At 51.0% G+C, this 17,333-nt stretch overlaps 1 protein-coding gene across 1 annotated transcript in view; it reads left to right on the top strand.

The window, feature by feature from the left end:
• The first annotated feature begins 2,090 nt into the window (after positions 1-2,090).
• Positions 2,091-17,333, top strand: part of AGXT (alanine--glyoxylate aminotransferase) — a 32,452-nt gene continuing 17,209 nt past the window's right edge. Inside the window, exons 1-5 of the mRNA XM_073360489.2 lie at positions 2,091-2,594; positions 3,825-4,017; positions 5,700-5,764; positions 10,862-10,962; positions 15,783-15,853. Of these exons, the coding sequence (XP_073216590.1) occupies positions 2,331-2,594; positions 3,825-4,017; positions 5,700-5,764; positions 10,862-10,962; positions 15,783-15,853 (694 nt within the window). The 5' untranslated portion in view covers positions 2,091-2,330. The remainder of the gene's footprint in view (positions 2,595-3,824; positions 4,018-5,699; positions 5,765-10,861; positions 10,963-15,782; positions 15,854-17,333) is intronic.

Here is a 17,333-nt window from a genome sequence, read left to right as displayed (position 1 = left end):
AAAACAGCCTAGCTTTTAAGCGTTTAGAGGAGCCCCCTGGCCTGAGAGAGTGACACCACTCTGGGCTGTCCTCTTGTCAGAGGAGGTTGGACTTGGATGGATGACCTCCTGGAAAAGCCACAAAGCAGCAGGAAAAGTTGCTTCCCCAAATGCCGCTCTACCTGTGGACCTACTGAATCAGTGCCACACCATACTGCTTGAGGCTGGCTTTCTTGTGAGACACACAGCTGAGGTCCTGACCGCTTGGGTGATTAAAGGAATGCATTTTTGTAAGAGTGAACATGTGCATTAGCCATGCAGCCCTAGCCAAGTTCCAGGTGGGCTAGTTGCAGTCTGCCTTTCTAAATCCCCCCTGAAGGTTCAATACATCTTTCTTCTTCACTGCTGCTGTGTACTGTTAAACAGCTGCTATGTGTCAGCCCAGAGACAGCTGCATGTCAGTGGGTAGTGACAGAAGTCCTATATACTCATTGACTCAGCTTGTAAAGTGCTTCCCAATGAAGGGAAATGTACCTAGCCTCTACATGTTTTGGTTTCTCTCTCTTTTTTTTAAATCCAGGGTCATAGAATCATAATAATAGAATATCAGAGTTGGAAGGGACCTCAGGAGGTCATCTAGTCCAACCCCCTGCTCAAAGTAGGACCAATCCCCAATTTTTGCCCCAGATCCCTAAATGGCCCCCTCAAGGATTGAACTCATAACCCTGGGTTTAGCAGGCTAATGCTCAAACCACTGAGCTATCCCTCTCCCCACGAAAGCACTCATATAGAAACTGCAGAGATTAATCGACAGTAAATGAGGATTGGGACTTGAGTGAGCAAAATGTGGCAGCATCCAGGAAAATCACAGAAACACAAAGGCACAGCACGGGGCAGGAGACTCGTCCGAGAGAGGGAGGCAGCAAACCACAGGGGGCAGTTATTGCTTGTGCACTGGTTTGTGGAATTTCACTACCAGTAAGTTGAGATCCGAAGATCTGAGAAGCGCACTGATGTGGCCAGCTATTAACCCCAGTTAATCCTGCTTCTCCACTTGCTAGTCTTGGCCAACTAGTAACAGTGCTAATTCAAGGGCCTAATCCTGCACTACTGAAATCAATAGTAAGCATCCCATTGATTTCTTTGGCACGTGATGGGGCCTAGGGGCCTGATCCCAAATCAATGGAATGATTCCTGCTAACTTTCCCAGGCTTTGGTTCCGGGCCCAAGTAAGGCTGAGAGGAGGAGGGGAGGAAGGGAAGGAAAGCAGACGAAATGTGGGAAGAGGGAGGGAGAACGTGAGAAGGAAAAGAGAGAGAGACAGAGAAACACCTCATGAGAGTTCAGAGCTCTTTGTATTCCACACTCCTCCTCTTCGACAAGCTGTGCTTTGGTGTTCAGGCTGCAAACCCACTGCAGAATCTAGCGCTTCCTAGGCAATGTCTGTGACATCCCTGATCACAGGATAGGGATTGGATGTCACAAACGCATGCTTGAATGGAAGTGCCAGGGAAGCAGCCTGGGACTGTTCACACACCAGTATCTGAGTAACCCACAGTGATGAAAAGTGATTTCTTGAACGGGAGTGGGACTCAGGAAAGCTGGGATCCATTCCCAGCTCTGCCACTGCCCTGCTGGGTGACCTGGGGCAAGACCCCTCACTTTTCTGTGCCTGTTTTCCTTCTCACCCTCTGTACATCTTGGCTATTGAGACTGGAAGCTCTTCGGGGCAGGTCTTCTCTGAGTGCTCAGTAGCATGGCTGCGGCCTCTTGGAGCTACCAGAAACCATGGCATGGTAAAAAGGACATAGTACAGGGAGTGAGGACCGGGGCACCCTCACCAAGACCACAACAGGGCAGTCTGGCAGAGCACAGCAGTGTCTTGTTATCTCACTGAGCTATGGGGAAAACCGCTCTGACTGAGCAGCTTAGACAAACATGGGGATTTTCTCCCGCACCAGGAAATTATGTGGCTGAAGCAAGAAGCAGCAACGTTATTAGTGCCACATGAACAGCGGCGGTCAGTGCCAGCTCCTACCAGGTGCAGAGTTCATAGGCCAGGAGGGCCAATGGGGGTGTGTTTTCAAGAGGAGCTCTCTGCGAGAACATCGAGGAGGAGCCAGGGAGCAGCCGGGCCATTGGGAAGTGGGCTGTGTTGCTTTAGACTTAGGCTTTTATTGCCAGGACTGTGAAGGTCAGTGTGACAGAGCAGAGGGTTTGACAGCCTTTGAGTCACCACTCCCAGCAGAGGCTCTGTCAGAGAGGAACAGGAGCTCGACAGCTAGTGGCAGCAGGCCCGGGGCTGGTTGCTGTCAGGGTGAAGGTTCATTCTGTTATCTCAGGCCCCAAAGATGCATCGAGCAGTGATGGGCAGTGCCTCCCGAGTGCTCCAGGCTACGGTTCAGGCTCCTCTCCTTCTGCCTGGGCTCCCAGCTCCACGTTATCGCGCAATGTCTTCACAACAGCTGCTGGTGCCACCCCCTGCAGTACTGTGGCAGCCCCTGGCCATTCCAGACAGGCTGCTCCTGGGGCCTGGGCCCTCAAACGTCCCTCCTCGGATCTTGGCTGCAGGAGGTCGGCAGCTAATTGGACACCTCCACAAGGAAATGTTCCAGGTGAGGACTATGACTCAACTTCTCCAGAACGTGGTCACTCATTCGAAGTGTTTCCTGATCTGCAGCCTCCCCCTCTCCTCAGGCACCAGTGCAATGTTTTAGATAGCACTTTCCCTTGCTCCTGACCTTCTTTTCCCCTCTTCTGGGTTCCATTCCCACAAGACGTCACTTTCTGAGTCTCCTAGAGTACAGAAGAGGTGCTTTAGCAATACTAATTATAAGTCACTGTTGGGCTGTCATTTCTCCTGGCTTCTTTCAGCTTTTGGTGTCAGTGTGTTTCTTGAAATCTTTCCTCTGTGCATGTGCCTCTGCCTTCACGGCCATGGGGATGACTCATGTGCTTCAGGCTCTTGCAGACTCAGAGCCACAGTTCTGATTCCTCCCCATTCACACTCTGAGGCTGCTCTAAAGCCTGTGACCTTTCAGTCAGTGGAAAGATTCCCACTGATTTGAATGGGCTTTGGATCAAGCTGACAAGCAGTTTGGGGAACTGCCTAGAAGACCACCATCCACTGCCTGTCGGATTCCCAATTCTCCCAGCATTTGGAGAACTCAGGGGTAGAAACAAAATCCTTTCCCTAACCTCCTTCAGTGCTTCCATGGCAAAGCTCTCCATGAGCGGTGCCAGCAGGGTCTGGCATTCGTTGTGCCTAGCTGTTTGGTGTTGGTCTCTAGCTCTTTAGTTTCCTTTCAGAACTGAGTAGAGTGTCTGTCTAGTTCAGCAGTGCCCCATGGGCACCACAAGAGAGGCCTCCCACAAAGATAGGGGTAGGGATCGGTTTTATTTTTGGTAAAACTCATTTCTGTAAGAAATAGCTAAAAGTTGTAAATATAGTGTGTTTGTGGCTTAAAGTCAAATACTCTGCAGTAAGTGACAGCACTACTGGGTCACATCATGAACTCAGGTTTCAGAGTAGCAGCCGTGTTAGTCTGTATCCGCAAAAAGAAAAGGAGTACTTGTGGCACCTTAGAGACTAACAAATTTATTTGAGCATAAGCTTTCGTGAGCTACAGCTCACTTCATTGGATGCATTCAGTGGATGCATTCAATGCATCCGATGAAGTGAGCTGTAGCTCACGAAAGCTTATGCTCAAATAAATTTGTTAGTCTCTAAGGTGCCACAAGTACTCCGTTTCTTTTTACTATTAGTGGGTGTTGATTTCAATGCAGTTACACTGCCAGACTGCAGGTGGCTGCTTTAACCCTGGCATCTTGTCTGTTCTCCTCAGATTATGGATGAAATCAAGTTGGGAATCCAGTATGCCTTCCAGACTCAGAACTCACTGACTCTGGCCATCAGTGGCCCTGGCCACTGTGCCATGGAGGCTGCGCTTCTGAATGCGGTGGAGGCTGGAGAGGTGGTGCTGATAGCAGTGAATGGAATCTGGGGCGAGCGCGCAACAGACATCTCCAAGAGACTGGGTATGGGACTTGACCCCCTTTCTGTTTGCTGTCTGAGGGCCCAAGCTACAAACAGCTCCAGGATGGCTCAGACCAGGGACTAAGTTAGATTCTTGCTCACTGCCAGTGGATCTCAGTAAAATGTGCGCTGTGGCTAGGTCAGAACCATTATACAGAGACATGCTGCATCTTGACACTTAGGGCCAAATTGCTTTGTCCAACTCTGGAGTGATTACACTGACCTAGTGTAATTGACAGCTCACTTGGACTCTTGCTGCTCAGATACAGTATGGCCCTGCTCACTCTGCCCTGGCTGGGCACTTGGCAGGCCTGAGAGAATTTGGAAGAAATAGCCCTCTCTCCCTTTTCCACTGACTGTCTTCTGGGAGCTCATAGAAATCAGGGAAGTTTTGGCAAAGGCAGATTTTGTTAGCAAGGGGCTTGCTGCAGAATAGAGAGAAAGCTTTCAGGTGCTGAAGGAGAGAAGAAGTTGGGCAGGACTGAACCGTATGTAAGATCCCCAAAGACATTTATTTCCCACTTGATTTAAATGAGAGTTAGGTGCCTAAATACCTTTGAGGATCTGCCATAAATCCTTGTCTACACTGGGGTTCTATGCATTGGTGTAATTACACTGGGGTAGCTGGACCAGTGTAAACCCCTAGTGCAAAAGCCTGGTGTAGACACACTGCACTAGTGTAAGTCATGAATTATACCAGGGGAGTTGCAAGACTAGGTAAATTAAACCAGTGCAAGTGATGTATTTTACACTAATACAAGCATTACTAAGGGTTTGCTTTGGGCACATCCATCACAGTACCCTGCTGCAAAAACCCCAGCATAGAGCAGACCTCACTGAGTAGAAGTAGGTCCAGGGACCCTGCCATCAATACAGACCTTTGGGGGTAATAAAGGGGAACTGAATCCACCCAGGGAGCCTTAAAAGGAACAGACATCTCACGGAACCATCACCTTTGCCTTTCTCAGAAATGCATGGAGTCCCTGTATGTGATACCCCAGTGGAAGCTATGACAGCTGCAGTTCCCAGTCTTTCAGTGAGAATCTGACTGGGCTACGTTACACTGACACAGTCTTTGTGCTCCATGGTGCCTCCTGGCCTTTACATCTCTGACCCACACAGGGAAATTTCTATTTCCCTTCCTTTCTAGTGAGCCAGTGGTTGGGATGGGGAACAGGGGGGCTGTTACCCAGGGGCACAGCGTGTATAAGTCTAATCAGTGATATTGGGAGGGCTTTCAGCATTTTCCCAGTTTTCAGGTGGACAAATTCCCATGAGGCCAGGCTGGACTTTGACAGGTGTCTCTGCTTCCCAGTTAATACATGACTTATTACACACCCAGAACAACAACTCGAAGTTGGTCATGGTCCATCCACTGATGAGTGGAGGCTTGGCACCATGGCGACCCCACCCCCACCCCCTTCGGGGTGCTTTGTGGCATCATTGCACCAACCCTGGGATGTTGGTTGCACTGTGCCAAGGTGCCTGTGGGGAATGGCTCTGTGCATCCTGTCCCACACTTGCATATCGCAGCACAGCCAGCACAATCTGTCCCTCATTGTTTAATGTTGGGGGTTCGAGGCTACTGGTGCTATTCAGGGCTGTTGTTAGAGATGGAACTGCACAGCAGGGTCTGCTAGGGCACTTCTGCCAGGGCACTGACTCTCTGTCCTGCCCCTTTCAGGAGCTGATGTCCACCAACTGGTGAAGCCCCCTGGAGAATACTTTGCACTAAAGGAGATTGAGGAGGTGAGTGCTGCATGTATCGGAGCAAGGACGTTGGGACTAGACTGCAGTGCACTGGCGTTGGCTAGAATAGCCTGGGTGACTGCGGCCTCCTGGGACATAAGGAGAGGCAGGAATCCTTATGTTGCTGCAATGGCAGGCAGAGAAAGCAAGAATGGGTTATGCCCAGAGGAGAAACTATTCTCAACAGTCCCCTAATGCATCTTCTGGGCTTACAAGTAGCTGCCCTGCCCAGGAGAACCCTGCAGCTCACCAAGTGGAGGGTGGGCAGCTACTCACACTATCAGAGCACGACTGCAGAGCCTCAACTCCCTGCCCAGTTCTGCCTGCAGCCATGAGAAATATTGGGAAGAGGAGCATTCCCCATCCTACCTGACAGTAGGGGCACTGTGTGTCTCCGCTGGCTCCTGCCAAAAACGCAGCCCTCATGTGGCAACTCTGTCCTTCACTGCTAGCAGGAAAGCAAAGGGCTGAGCCCCAGCTTGGTGCAATGGAAGCGATGCTAGTTTACACAAGCTGATGTCCTGGCCCTACATTTCTCATGTTGCCATCCACACACCCTTTGCTTTGTTTGTATAAGTGTTTGGGGCTAAGTGTTGTCTCCTTGGCTCTTCAGAGGAAAGACATGAGGGAGTACAGGAAGAAAGCATGGAGAAGTAAGAGAGAGAACCATGCACTGTTTCCATTGGACGCGCATGCATTTAACTGCTAGAATATACAGCCCCTCTCAGCTCCCTAGGGTCTGTTAAGTGTAATGCGAGCATTTTCAGGCAGGGCTCCCTCACGCCGAGATTGCTGTGTAGGTTCCTAGCAGAGTTGAGTGCCTGATACACCCACAGTGTCCAGTAGAGGGAGAGTGTTCATCACTAACAAGCCCACATGGCTTCATAACAACATTATTCATTTGTGTTGTGTTAGCACCTTAGAGTTGCCATGGACCAGGATCCCACTGTGCTAGGAGAGGTACAAACACAGCACAAAGAGAGCCTTCCCCAAAGAGCTGACAGTCCAAGTGTAAGATAGGAGACAACAGATGGCTACAGACAGACAGGGGAGCACAAGGAAACAATGAGACAACAGGCAGGGTCTTGGCTCGCCAGCCATCCTCAGGGTTCATAGAATCATGGTATCATACAATATCAGGGTTGGAAGGGACCTCAGGAGGTCATCTTGTCCAACCCCCTGCTCAAAAGCAGGACCAATCCCCAACTAAATCATCCTAGCCAGGGCTTTGTCAAGCCTGACCTTAAAAACTTCTACGGAAGCAGATTCCACCACCTCCATAGGTAACCCATTCCAGTGTTTCACCACCAGTGAAAAAGTTTTTCCCAATATCCAATCTAAACCTTCCCCACTGCAACTTGAGACCATTACTCTTCATTCTGTCATCTGGTACCACTGAGAACAGTCTAGATCCATCCTCTTTGGAACCCCCTTTCAGGTAGTTGAAAGCAGCTATCAATTCCCACCCTCATTCTTCTCTTCCGCAGACTAAACTATCCCAGTTCCCTCAGCCTCTCCTCATAAGTCATGTGTTCCAGTCACCTAATCATTTATGTTGCCCTCCGCTGGACTCTCTCCAATTTTTCCACATCCTTCTTGTAGTGTGGGGCCCAAAACTGGACACAGTACTCCAGTTGAGGCCTCACCAATGTTGAATAGAGGGGACTGATCACGTCCCTCGATCTGCTGGCAACGCCCCTACTTATACATCCCAAAATGCCATTGGCCTTCTTGGCAACAAGGGCACACTGTTGACTCATATCCAGCTTCTTGTCCACTGTAACCCCTAGGTCCTTTTCTGCAGAACTGCTGCCTAGCCATTCGGTCCCTAGTCTATAGCGGTGCATGGGATTCTTCCGTCCTAAGTGTAGGACTCTGCACTTGTCCTTGTTGAACCTCATCAGATTTCTTTTGGCCCAGTCCTCTAATTTGTCTAGGGCCCTCTGTATCCTACCCCTATCCTCCAGCGTATCTACCTCTCCTCCCAGTTTAGTGTCATCTGCAAACTTGCTGAGGGTGCAATCCATACCATCCTCCAGATCATTAAGGAAGATATTGAACAAAACCAGCCCGAGGACCGACCCTTGGGGCACTCCACTTGATACTGGCTGCCAACTAGACATGGAGCCATTGATCACGACCCCTTGAGCCCGATGATCTAGCCAGCTTTCTATCCACCTTATCGTCCATTCATCCAGCCCATACTTCTTTAACTTACTGGCTAGAATACTGTGGGAGACTGTCAAAAGCTTTGCTAAAGTCAAGGAACACCACGTCCACTGCTTTCCCCTCATCCACAGAGCCAGTTATCTCATCATAGTAGGCAATTAGGTTAGTCAGGCATGACTTGCCCTTGGTGAATCAATGCTGACTGTTCCTGATCACTTTCCTCTCCTCTAAGTGCTTCAGAATTGATTCCTTGAGGAGCTGCTCCATGATTTTTCCAGGGACTGAGGTGAGGCTGACTGGCCTGTAATTCCCCAGATCCTCCTCCATCCCTTTTTTAAAGATGGGCTCTACATTAGCCTTTTTCCAGTCGTCCGGGACCTCCTCCGATCGCCACAAGTTTTCAAAGATAATGGCCAATGGCTCTGCAATCACATCCGCCAACTCCTTTAGCACTCTTGGATGCACCGCATCCAGCCCCATTGACTTGTGCTTGTCCAGGTTTTCTAATAGTCCCGAACCACTTCTTCCTTCACAGAGGGCTGGTCACCTCCTCCCCATGCTGTGCTGCCCAGTGCAGCAGTCTGGGAGCTGACCTTGTTCGTGAAGACAGAGGCAAAAAAAGCATTGAGTACATTAGCTTTTTCCACATCCTCTGTCACTAGGTTGCCTCCCTCTTTCAGTAAGGGGCCCACACTTTCCTTGACTTTCTTCTTGTTGCTAACATACCTGAAGAAACCCTTCTTGTTACTCTTAACATCTCTTGCTAGCTGCAACTCCAGATGTGACTTGGCCTTCCTGATTTCACTCCTGCATGCTTGAGCAATATTTTTATACTCTTCCCTGGTCATTTATCCAAGCTTCCATTTCTTGTAAGCTTCTTTTTTGTGTTTAAGATCAGCAAGGATTTCACTGTTAAGCCAAGCTGGTCACCTGCCATCTTTACTATTCTTTCTACACATTGGAATGGTTTGTCCCTGTAACCTCAATAAGGATTCTTTAAAATGCAGCCAGCTCTCCTGAACTCCTTTCCTCCTCATGTTATTCTCCCAGGGGATCCTGCCCATCAGGATCAGCTTTTGGTAGGCCTCACAGCAAAGGAGAGTTTTAAGGTGGATTATGAGGTGTCTTTGTAGAGGTTTGTAGGGAGCAGCACCAAGAGTCAGGGGCAGGTTGGAGGAAGCATGAAGGAGCTTGTTTGAGGTAACAAGTGGGAGATGATGATGGTGCATGTCTACAATAAATAGGAGCATCTTGTGGCACTGCTCTCATTGCACAGACACTCCTGTCTTCCAGCAGGTGTGCAACCTCTGCAGCCCACCAATACCTACACCTGACAGCAGCCACAGGAGAGCTCCCAGTGCACCACTGCCCATGCAGGCATCTGACAGTGCCTTTGCCAGCCAAAGCCATCTCAGCATTGGGTGTGGTGTTGCAGAAATTCTGCCTCACGTTCCCCCAACAGTCATTGGCCCTGTGCTGGGCGGCTGCTCCTATGACTCCAGCCTGGTCATTTATATTCCCTCCCTTCTGGGGCAATAAAGAGTCTGACTGACCAGGAGTCTAATGAAGGGTCAGTAATTCCAAGCCCCCGGAGGAGCACTCTGACCCCTTTGCTCCAAGAAGTTGCTGGAACCCCAGCCTGCCCACCCACTCCTCCAAGCTCCAGCCCAGTGACCATGCATTAAACAGTGGGGACTGACTCCTCACAAACCGTCAATGTTTCCCTGAGCTGCTATCTACCTCAGCTCTCCTGGAGGCTTTTGCCAGACTCACAATCTTTACTTCTGCCTCTCTATAAGTCCAGTTTCCTGCCAGTCTGCAGCTGAAGGCAACTCCTTCTCTGTAGTCCCTCTGCAGCCCCCCTCTCCTGGGCCCTGCTTGCCTTCTTATCCTGCAGCTGTTGCTGCAGCTGAGAAGATGGCTAGCCTACCTTAGTGACAGTGGTAGAATGGGATCTCTACACCTCATGACGGCAGGTTACTCTCATGATGTGAGGACTGAGGGGGCTGCGTATTATCCCTGCCTCGCAGAGTGCAAACACAAGGGACAATTTTGCCCATGAAATGCCCCTGTTCTCTGTGTATGGTAGGGTTTCTGCCAGAGCAGGGGAGGGCAAACTGCAGCCTGCGGGATTGCCAGCCCCATGGCGCAGTGGGGCTAAAGCAGGCTCCCTGCCTGCCCTGGCCCCGCACTGCTCCCAGAAGCGGCCAGCATCACGTCCCTACGGCCCCTTGGGGACAGGGGAGAGCAGAGGGCTCCATGCACTTCCCTCGCCTGCAGGCACCCCCCCCCACATAGCTCCCATTGGCTGGGAGCGGTACACACAGACCAGGGCACCGTGCTGCAGAGCCGCTTGCCCCAGCCCACCCCCAGGAGCCACTGCCAGATATGCTGGCCACATCCAGGAGTGGCGCAGGGCCAGGGCAGGTTGGGAGCCTGCCTGCCTTAGCCCCGCTGCACACCGCTGCCACCCCAGAGCCGCTCGAGGTAAGTGGCGCTGGGCTGGAGCCCATACCCTGAACCCCTCCTGCACCCCGCACCCTAACCTCCTGCCCTTAGCCCCCTGCTGCATCTGCACCCCAACCCCCTGCCCTGAGCCCCTAAACCCCTGCCTTGAGCCCCCTGCTGCATGCCTTCTGCACCCGAACCCCCTGCCCTGAGCCCCCTCCTGCACTCTGCACCTTTCCTGCACCCCAACCGCTTGCCCTGAGTCCCTTCCTGCACCCTGCACTCCCTCCTACACCCCGCACTCCCTCCCGCACCCCAACCCCCTGCCCAGCCCTACATTCATGGCCCTGCATACAATTTCCCCACCCAGATGTGGCCCTTGGGCCAAAAAGTTTACCCACCCCTGTGCCAGAGCCTCCTCAGCTTGGTTGGTGTATTTAATTTTTTCTCTCTCTCTCTCTCTCTCTCTCTCCCATGTAGGCTCTGGCGCAGCACAAGCCCTCACTGTTTTTCATCACACATGGAGAATCATCCAGCGGGGTGCTTCAGCCCCTGGATGGCCTTGGAGAGCTCTGCCACAGGTCAGTGGGATCCTCCACACGGTGCCCTGTGGCTGGACAGACTGTCTGGACCATGGACGCACTACAGGAAGGCAGGGATGTCGGGGTGTGCTGGGAAACTCAAAACAATCACTACACTTACTAACAACGCCCAATGAGCATCATGCTCTCTAGAAACCACAAAGCTCCACCACCACCAAGTTGCCACACCTGCATTTTATTCTTGTTCTAAGTCACGGGAGATCAGCAGGTGGCCCTGCGAGAGCCCAGGGAACACACATTATTGTTTGCTAAGTGCAGCAGAGAAGAGATAGGCGACAAAGCAGTAGTAAGGGGAGCAAACGTCTATCAACAGCCTCTATTCAGAGGGACTGAATGTGGGGGGCAAAGTGACAGACAGCGCATTGGTTAGGAGAGGGTTCTGCAATCAGGCACAGCACAACAACCATCAGCCAGGTCATTGCTAGGTGCTGAATCTGGGTGTCCAAGGGTAGGATATGTCGGGGTAACATTAATGTCTCACATGGTAGAGCTGTTTGGGCTAGAGGAACAATTCCAGAGGACAAGGCTCCCAAGCTAGGGCTATGTTTCCAAGGGTAGGCTTACCCAGGCTTGGGTTAAGGTTACAATGGAGAAGACTCTCCAAACTATGCTTAGGGAACCAAAGTGTGGGGCTCCTTGAGCTGTGGGTAGGCTTTCAAAGGGTAAGACTCTGTAGGATAGGGTTGGTGTTCTAGCACTTCAAGCTTCACGGGCTAGGGTTAATGTTCCAAAGGATAGGCCGTCCTAGGTTCAGGTTAGGGTTCAAGAGAGCAGGGCTCCACGGGCTAGGGTTCTAACAGATAAGATTCCCTCAGCAAGAGTTAGGGATGCAAAGAGTAATGCTTCCTGGATTAGGGTTCAGGTTCCAGAGGGTAGGGCTCTCCAGGCTAGGGTTTGGGTTCCAGAGAGTAGGGCTATGTAGGATAGGGCAGTGATTCTCAAACAGAATGCAGACCCTTGGGGGTACTCAGAGGTCTTCCAGGGGGTACATCAACTCACCTAGATGTTTGCCTAGTTTTATAACAGGCTACATAAAAAGCAGTAGCGAAGTCAGTACAAACTAAAATTTCATACAGACAATGACTTGTTTATACTGCTCTATATTAGGGTTGCCAACATTCTAATCACACAAAACTGAATACCCTAGCCCCGCCCCTTTACTGAGGCCCTGCCCCCTTCTCCCCCGCTCACTACATTTCCCCTCCCTCGGTGGCTCGCTCGCCCCCATCCTCATTCACTTTCACTGGGCTGGGGCAGGGGGTTGGGGTGCAGGAGGGGGTGATGGCTCTAACTGAGGGTGCGGGCTCCAGGGTGGGGCTAGAAATGATGGGGCTGAGGGGTTTGGGGTGCAGGAGGCGGCTCCAGACGGGGGCTGGGGCCGAGGGATTCAGAGTGCAGGAGGGGGCTGTGGATTGAGGCAGGAGGTGGGGGGGCAGCAGGGGGTACGGACGCTGGGCTGGGGGTGTGGGCTCTGGGGTGGGGCTGGGGATGAGGTGTTTGGAGTTCAGGAGGAGGCGGCAGGCTTGGGGGGCTCAGGGCTGGGGTAGGGATTTGGGGCTCAGGGCCAAGGGGCTCTGCGCCCTGCTCTTGCCCGCAGGCACCACCACCCCAGCTCCCGTTGGCTGTGGTTCCCAGCCAATGGGAGTGCGGAGCTGGTGCTCAGGGCAGGGCAGTGCACGGAGCCCCATGGTCCTCCCACCTAGGACTCACTGATCATTGCATATAGTTCAAGCAAACACAATTTATTAAACAGAAATAAATTTTTTTTAAAAAAAGGAAAAAATGGGAAAGGTTAAAGGAAAATACATCACCCCGCTCTGTGGTATGGGGACACCACAACCAGCCATCTCTGGAGGGTAAGGGCAGTTCAGTCTGTTTCTCACATGTCCCAGGCCTCCTGCCCAGGCCCTGGATGTGCTGCAGGGATGCTGAGGGTCGGACACTTGCTCTGGCGGAGGGCACACACCCTCAGGCTGTAGGTGGCAGAACCCTTCTTCCCAGCATCAGCTCTCCCACCCCCTGTCAGGGTTATGATCCCCCTCCCAGTACCACCTGGAAGACCTCTTGGCTAGGGGAGGCATCTCCCTGCATTGGACCTACTGCCCAGTGTCCCCCTTGCTCTCCCCAGCTGCTCACCGCACCCGGCTCCAGACTGCTCCAGCCCCAGCCCCAGCTCCAGCTTCACTCTGCCTCAGTACTGCTGCTGCTCTGCCTCCTGCCCCCTGGGCTGCTTCTCTGGCCCCTCTGGCTCTGGTTGCTACACTTCTCCACCTAGCACAGGTCTGCTCTCTGGGCTGCTTCTGTGGCTCTGCTCCCATCACTGACCTGCTCCCTGGGCTGCTGCTTCTGATCATTGAGAAAGTCCTCAAGGAAACCATTTTAAAGCTCTTGGAGGAGAGGAAGGTGATCAGAAACAGTCAACATGGATTCACCAAGGGCAAGTCATGCCTGACCAACCTGCTGGCCTTCTATGATGAGATAACTGGTTCTCTGGATATGGGGAAAGCAGTGGATGTGATATATCTTGACTTTAGCAAAGCTTTTATTATGGTATCCCACAGTATTCTTGCCAGTAAGTTAAAAAAGTATGGATTGGATGAATGGACTATAAGGTGGATAGAAAGTTGGCTAGCTCATTGGGCAATGATCAATGGCTTGATATCTATTTGGCAGCTGGTATCAAGCGGAGTGCTCCAAGGGTCAGTCCTTGGGATGGTTTTGTTTTATAGAATATCAGGGTTAAAAGGAACCTCAGGAGGTCATCAAGTTCAACCCCTTGCTCAAAGCAGGACCAATCCCCAATTTTTGCCCCAGATCTCTAAATGGCCCCCTCAAGGATTGAACTCACAACCCTGGGTTTAGCAGGCCAATGCTCTAACCACTGAGGTATCCCTCCTCCCACATTTTTATTAATGATCTGGATGATGTGATAGATTGCACCCTCAGCAAGTTCATGGATGACACTAAGCTGTGGGGAGAGGTAGATACGCTGGAGGGTAGGCATAGGGTCCAGAGTGATCTAGGCAAATTGGAGGATTGAGCCAAAAGAAATCTGATGAGGTTCAACAAGGACAAGTGCAGAGTCCTGCACTTAGGACGGAAGAATCCCATGCACCGCTACAGACTGGAGACCGACTGGCTAAGCAGCAGTTCTGCAGAAAAGGACCTGGGGATTACAGTGGATGAGAAGCTGGATATGAGTCAGCAGTGTGCCCTTGTTGCCATGAAGGCTAATGGCATATTGGGCTGCATTGTCGGAGCATTGCCAGCAGATCGAGGGAAGTGATTGTTCCCCTCTATTCGGCACTGGTGGGGCCACATCTGGAGTACTGAGTCCAGTTTTGGGCCCCCCACTACAGAAAGGATGTGGACAAATTGGAGAGAGTCCAGCGGAGGGCAATGAAAATGATCAGGGTTCTGGGACACATGACTTTTGAGGAGAGGTTGAGGGAACTGGGCTTGTTTAGTCTGCAGAAGAGAAGAGTGGGGGGCGGGGGGGTTAGCAGCCTTCAACTTCCTGAAGGGAGGTTCCAAAGAGGATGGAGCTTGGGTGTTCTTAGTGGTGGCAGATGACAGAACATGTAGCAATGGTCTCAAGTTGCAGTGAGGGAGGTTTAGGTTGGATATTAGGAAACACTATTTCACTAGGAGTGGGGTGAAGCACTGGAATAGGTTACCTAGGGAGGTGGTGGAATCTCCATCCTTAGAGGTTTTTAAGGCCTGGCTTGACAAAGCCCTGGCTCGGATGACTTAGTTGGTGTTCGTCCTGCTTTGGCAGGGGGTTCGACTAGATGACCTCCTGAAGTCTCTTCCAACCCTAATCTTCTATGATTGTATGATTCTCAGGTTTTCTGGCTGGCACAGCCCTACTCCCCAGCTCAGCTCAGGCCCCTGCTCTCTCCTTAGCTTGGCCCCACTCTGTTCCAGGCAATTCCAGCTCACACAGAGGATGGGACCCCCCCAACCCATGCCTCCTGACTCACTCATTGGCCTGCCCGCCCTGTCAATCAGGCTCATCTGGAGCATGGGCCTCTCCCCATTGCTCCTGGGGACTGTCAGTCTCAGGGTCCTGATTTCCCATTGACCCTTCCCCTTACTTTTAGTACTGGGAGCTAACCAACCAAAAAAACTCCACTGAGTTTTAGTAAGGGACTAACAGTCCACTTACATATACACTGAAATGTAAGTACAATATTTATATTTCAATTAATTTAGTTGATAATTAAATGGTAAAATGAGGCAGTAGCAATGTTTCAGTACTACTGTGCTGTGACACTTTTGTATTTTTGTGTCTGATTTTGTAAGCAAGTAGTTTTTAAGTGAGGTGAAACTTGGGGGTATGCAAAACAAATCAGACTCCAGAAAGGTATAGTCTGGAAAGGTTGAGAGCCACTGGACTAAGGTTAGGGTTCAAGAAGGTAGGGGGCTCAGGTTAGGGTTCCAAGCCCCTCCTAGGCAGCTATTGCAGACTCAGATCCTCTATGGATCAGGTGCCCAGAGGGGTGTTGAATACTCATCGAACAGTGGGGTATAATAGCATTCCCAGGTAAGACAAAATTGCATGTTTCTCTTTCACCACTGTCCATAGGCAAAGTAATGGGCAGGTTAGTGACTCTGCTAGAGCTGTTGCAATGGTGCTTAACACATTTCAGGAGGGTCCTGGGAAATCCAGGACTCTGGAAAACTATTGTCTGGTCAGAGAAATGATAAGAACCAGAATGAATGAGAAGCTTTCAGACACCAACACAAACAGGTTGATGTTTGCTAAGTAATGTCTGCTCTTCCTTTCCCTTTGCTAGATATAAGTGCTTACTACTGGTGGACTCTGTGGCATCATTAGGTGGAGCTCCCATCCTCATGGACCAACAGGGTAAGGAGCAAAGAACTCATCTTCTTAACTAGAGTATTCACCAGCCCCATAAAATAAACAAGAAAGAATGTATGTGTGGATAGAAAGGTCCTCTCTACAGGGGAGGCTGGGGAAACGGTAACTGTGATTGTCTTAAAAACCAGAGCTCCTGGGCCATTCCAGATGGTGGTGGGGGGAGGATTACCAGAGGGTTCATCCTGAACCATATTCTCTAGAGTGATTTCTGTTGGGAGAAACTGGGTTTAGGGTAGTGATGAGATCTTCTACTGCAGGCGTTCCCCAAGCTTAGTTAAGCTTTCAGAGGGTAGTGCTGCCTATGCTAGGGTTAGGGGGTCCAAGGGCAGGACATGTCGGGGTAACATTAATGTCCCACATGGTAAGGCTATCTGGGCTAGAGGAATGATTCCAGAGGACAAGGCTCCCAAACTAGGGCTATGTTTCCATGGGTAGGCTTACCCAGGCTGGGGTTAAGGTTACAATGGAGAAGACTCTCCAAACTACGCTTAGGGAACCAAAGTGTGGGGCTCCTTGAGCTGTGGGTAGGCTTTCAAAGGGTAAGACTCTGCAGGATAGGGTTGGTATACATAGAATCATACAAACATAGAATATCAGGATTGGAAGGCACCTCCAGGAGGTCATCTAGTCCAACCCCCAGCTCAAAGCAGGCACAATCCCCAAATAAATCACCCCAGCCAGGGCTTTGTCAAGCCTGACCTTAAAAACTTCAAAGGAAGGAGATTCCACCACCTCCCTAGGTAATGTATTCCAGTGTTTCACCACCCTCCTAGTGAGAAAGTTTTTCCTAATATCCAACCTAATCCTCCCCCACTGCAACTTGAGACCATTACTCCTCGTTCTGTCATCCACTTCCACTGAGAGCAGTCTAGATCCATCCTCTTTGGAACCCCCTTTCAGGTAGTTGAAAGCAGCTATCAAATCCCCCCTCATTCTTCTCTTCTGCAGACTAAACAATCCCAGTTCCCTCAGCCTCTCCTCATAAGTCATGTGTTCCAGTCCCCTAATAATTTTTGTTGCCCTCCGCTGGACTCTCTGTCCAATTTTTCCACATCCTTCTTGTAGTGTGGGGCCCAAAACTGGACACAGTATTCCAGATGAGGCCTCACCAATGTCGAATAGAGGGGAATGATCACGTCCCTCGATCTGCTGGCAGTGCCCCTACTTATACATCCCAAAATACTATTGGCCTTCTTGGCAACAAGGGCACACTGCTGACTCATATCCAGCTTCTCATCCACTGTAACCCCTAGGTCCTTTTCCGCAGAACTGCCACCGAGCCATTGGGTCCCTAGTCTGTAGCGGTGCATGGGATTCTTCCATCCTAAGTGCAGGACTCTGCACTTGTCCTTGTTGAACCTCATCAGATTTCTTTTGGCCCAATCCTCTCATTTGTCTAGGTCCCTCTGTATCCTATCCCTACCCTCCAGCGTATCTACCTCTCCTCCCAGTTTAGTGTCATCTG

The sequence above is a fragment of the Lepidochelys kempii genome, chromosome 9, assembly GCF_965140285.1.
Source record: "Lepidochelys kempii isolate rLepKem1 chromosome 9, rLepKem1.hap1, whole genome shotgun sequence".
NCBI lineage: Eukaryota > Metazoa > Chordata > Testudines > Cheloniidae > Lepidochelys > Lepidochelys kempii.
This window is presented reverse-complemented; position numbering and strand designations above follow the sequence as displayed.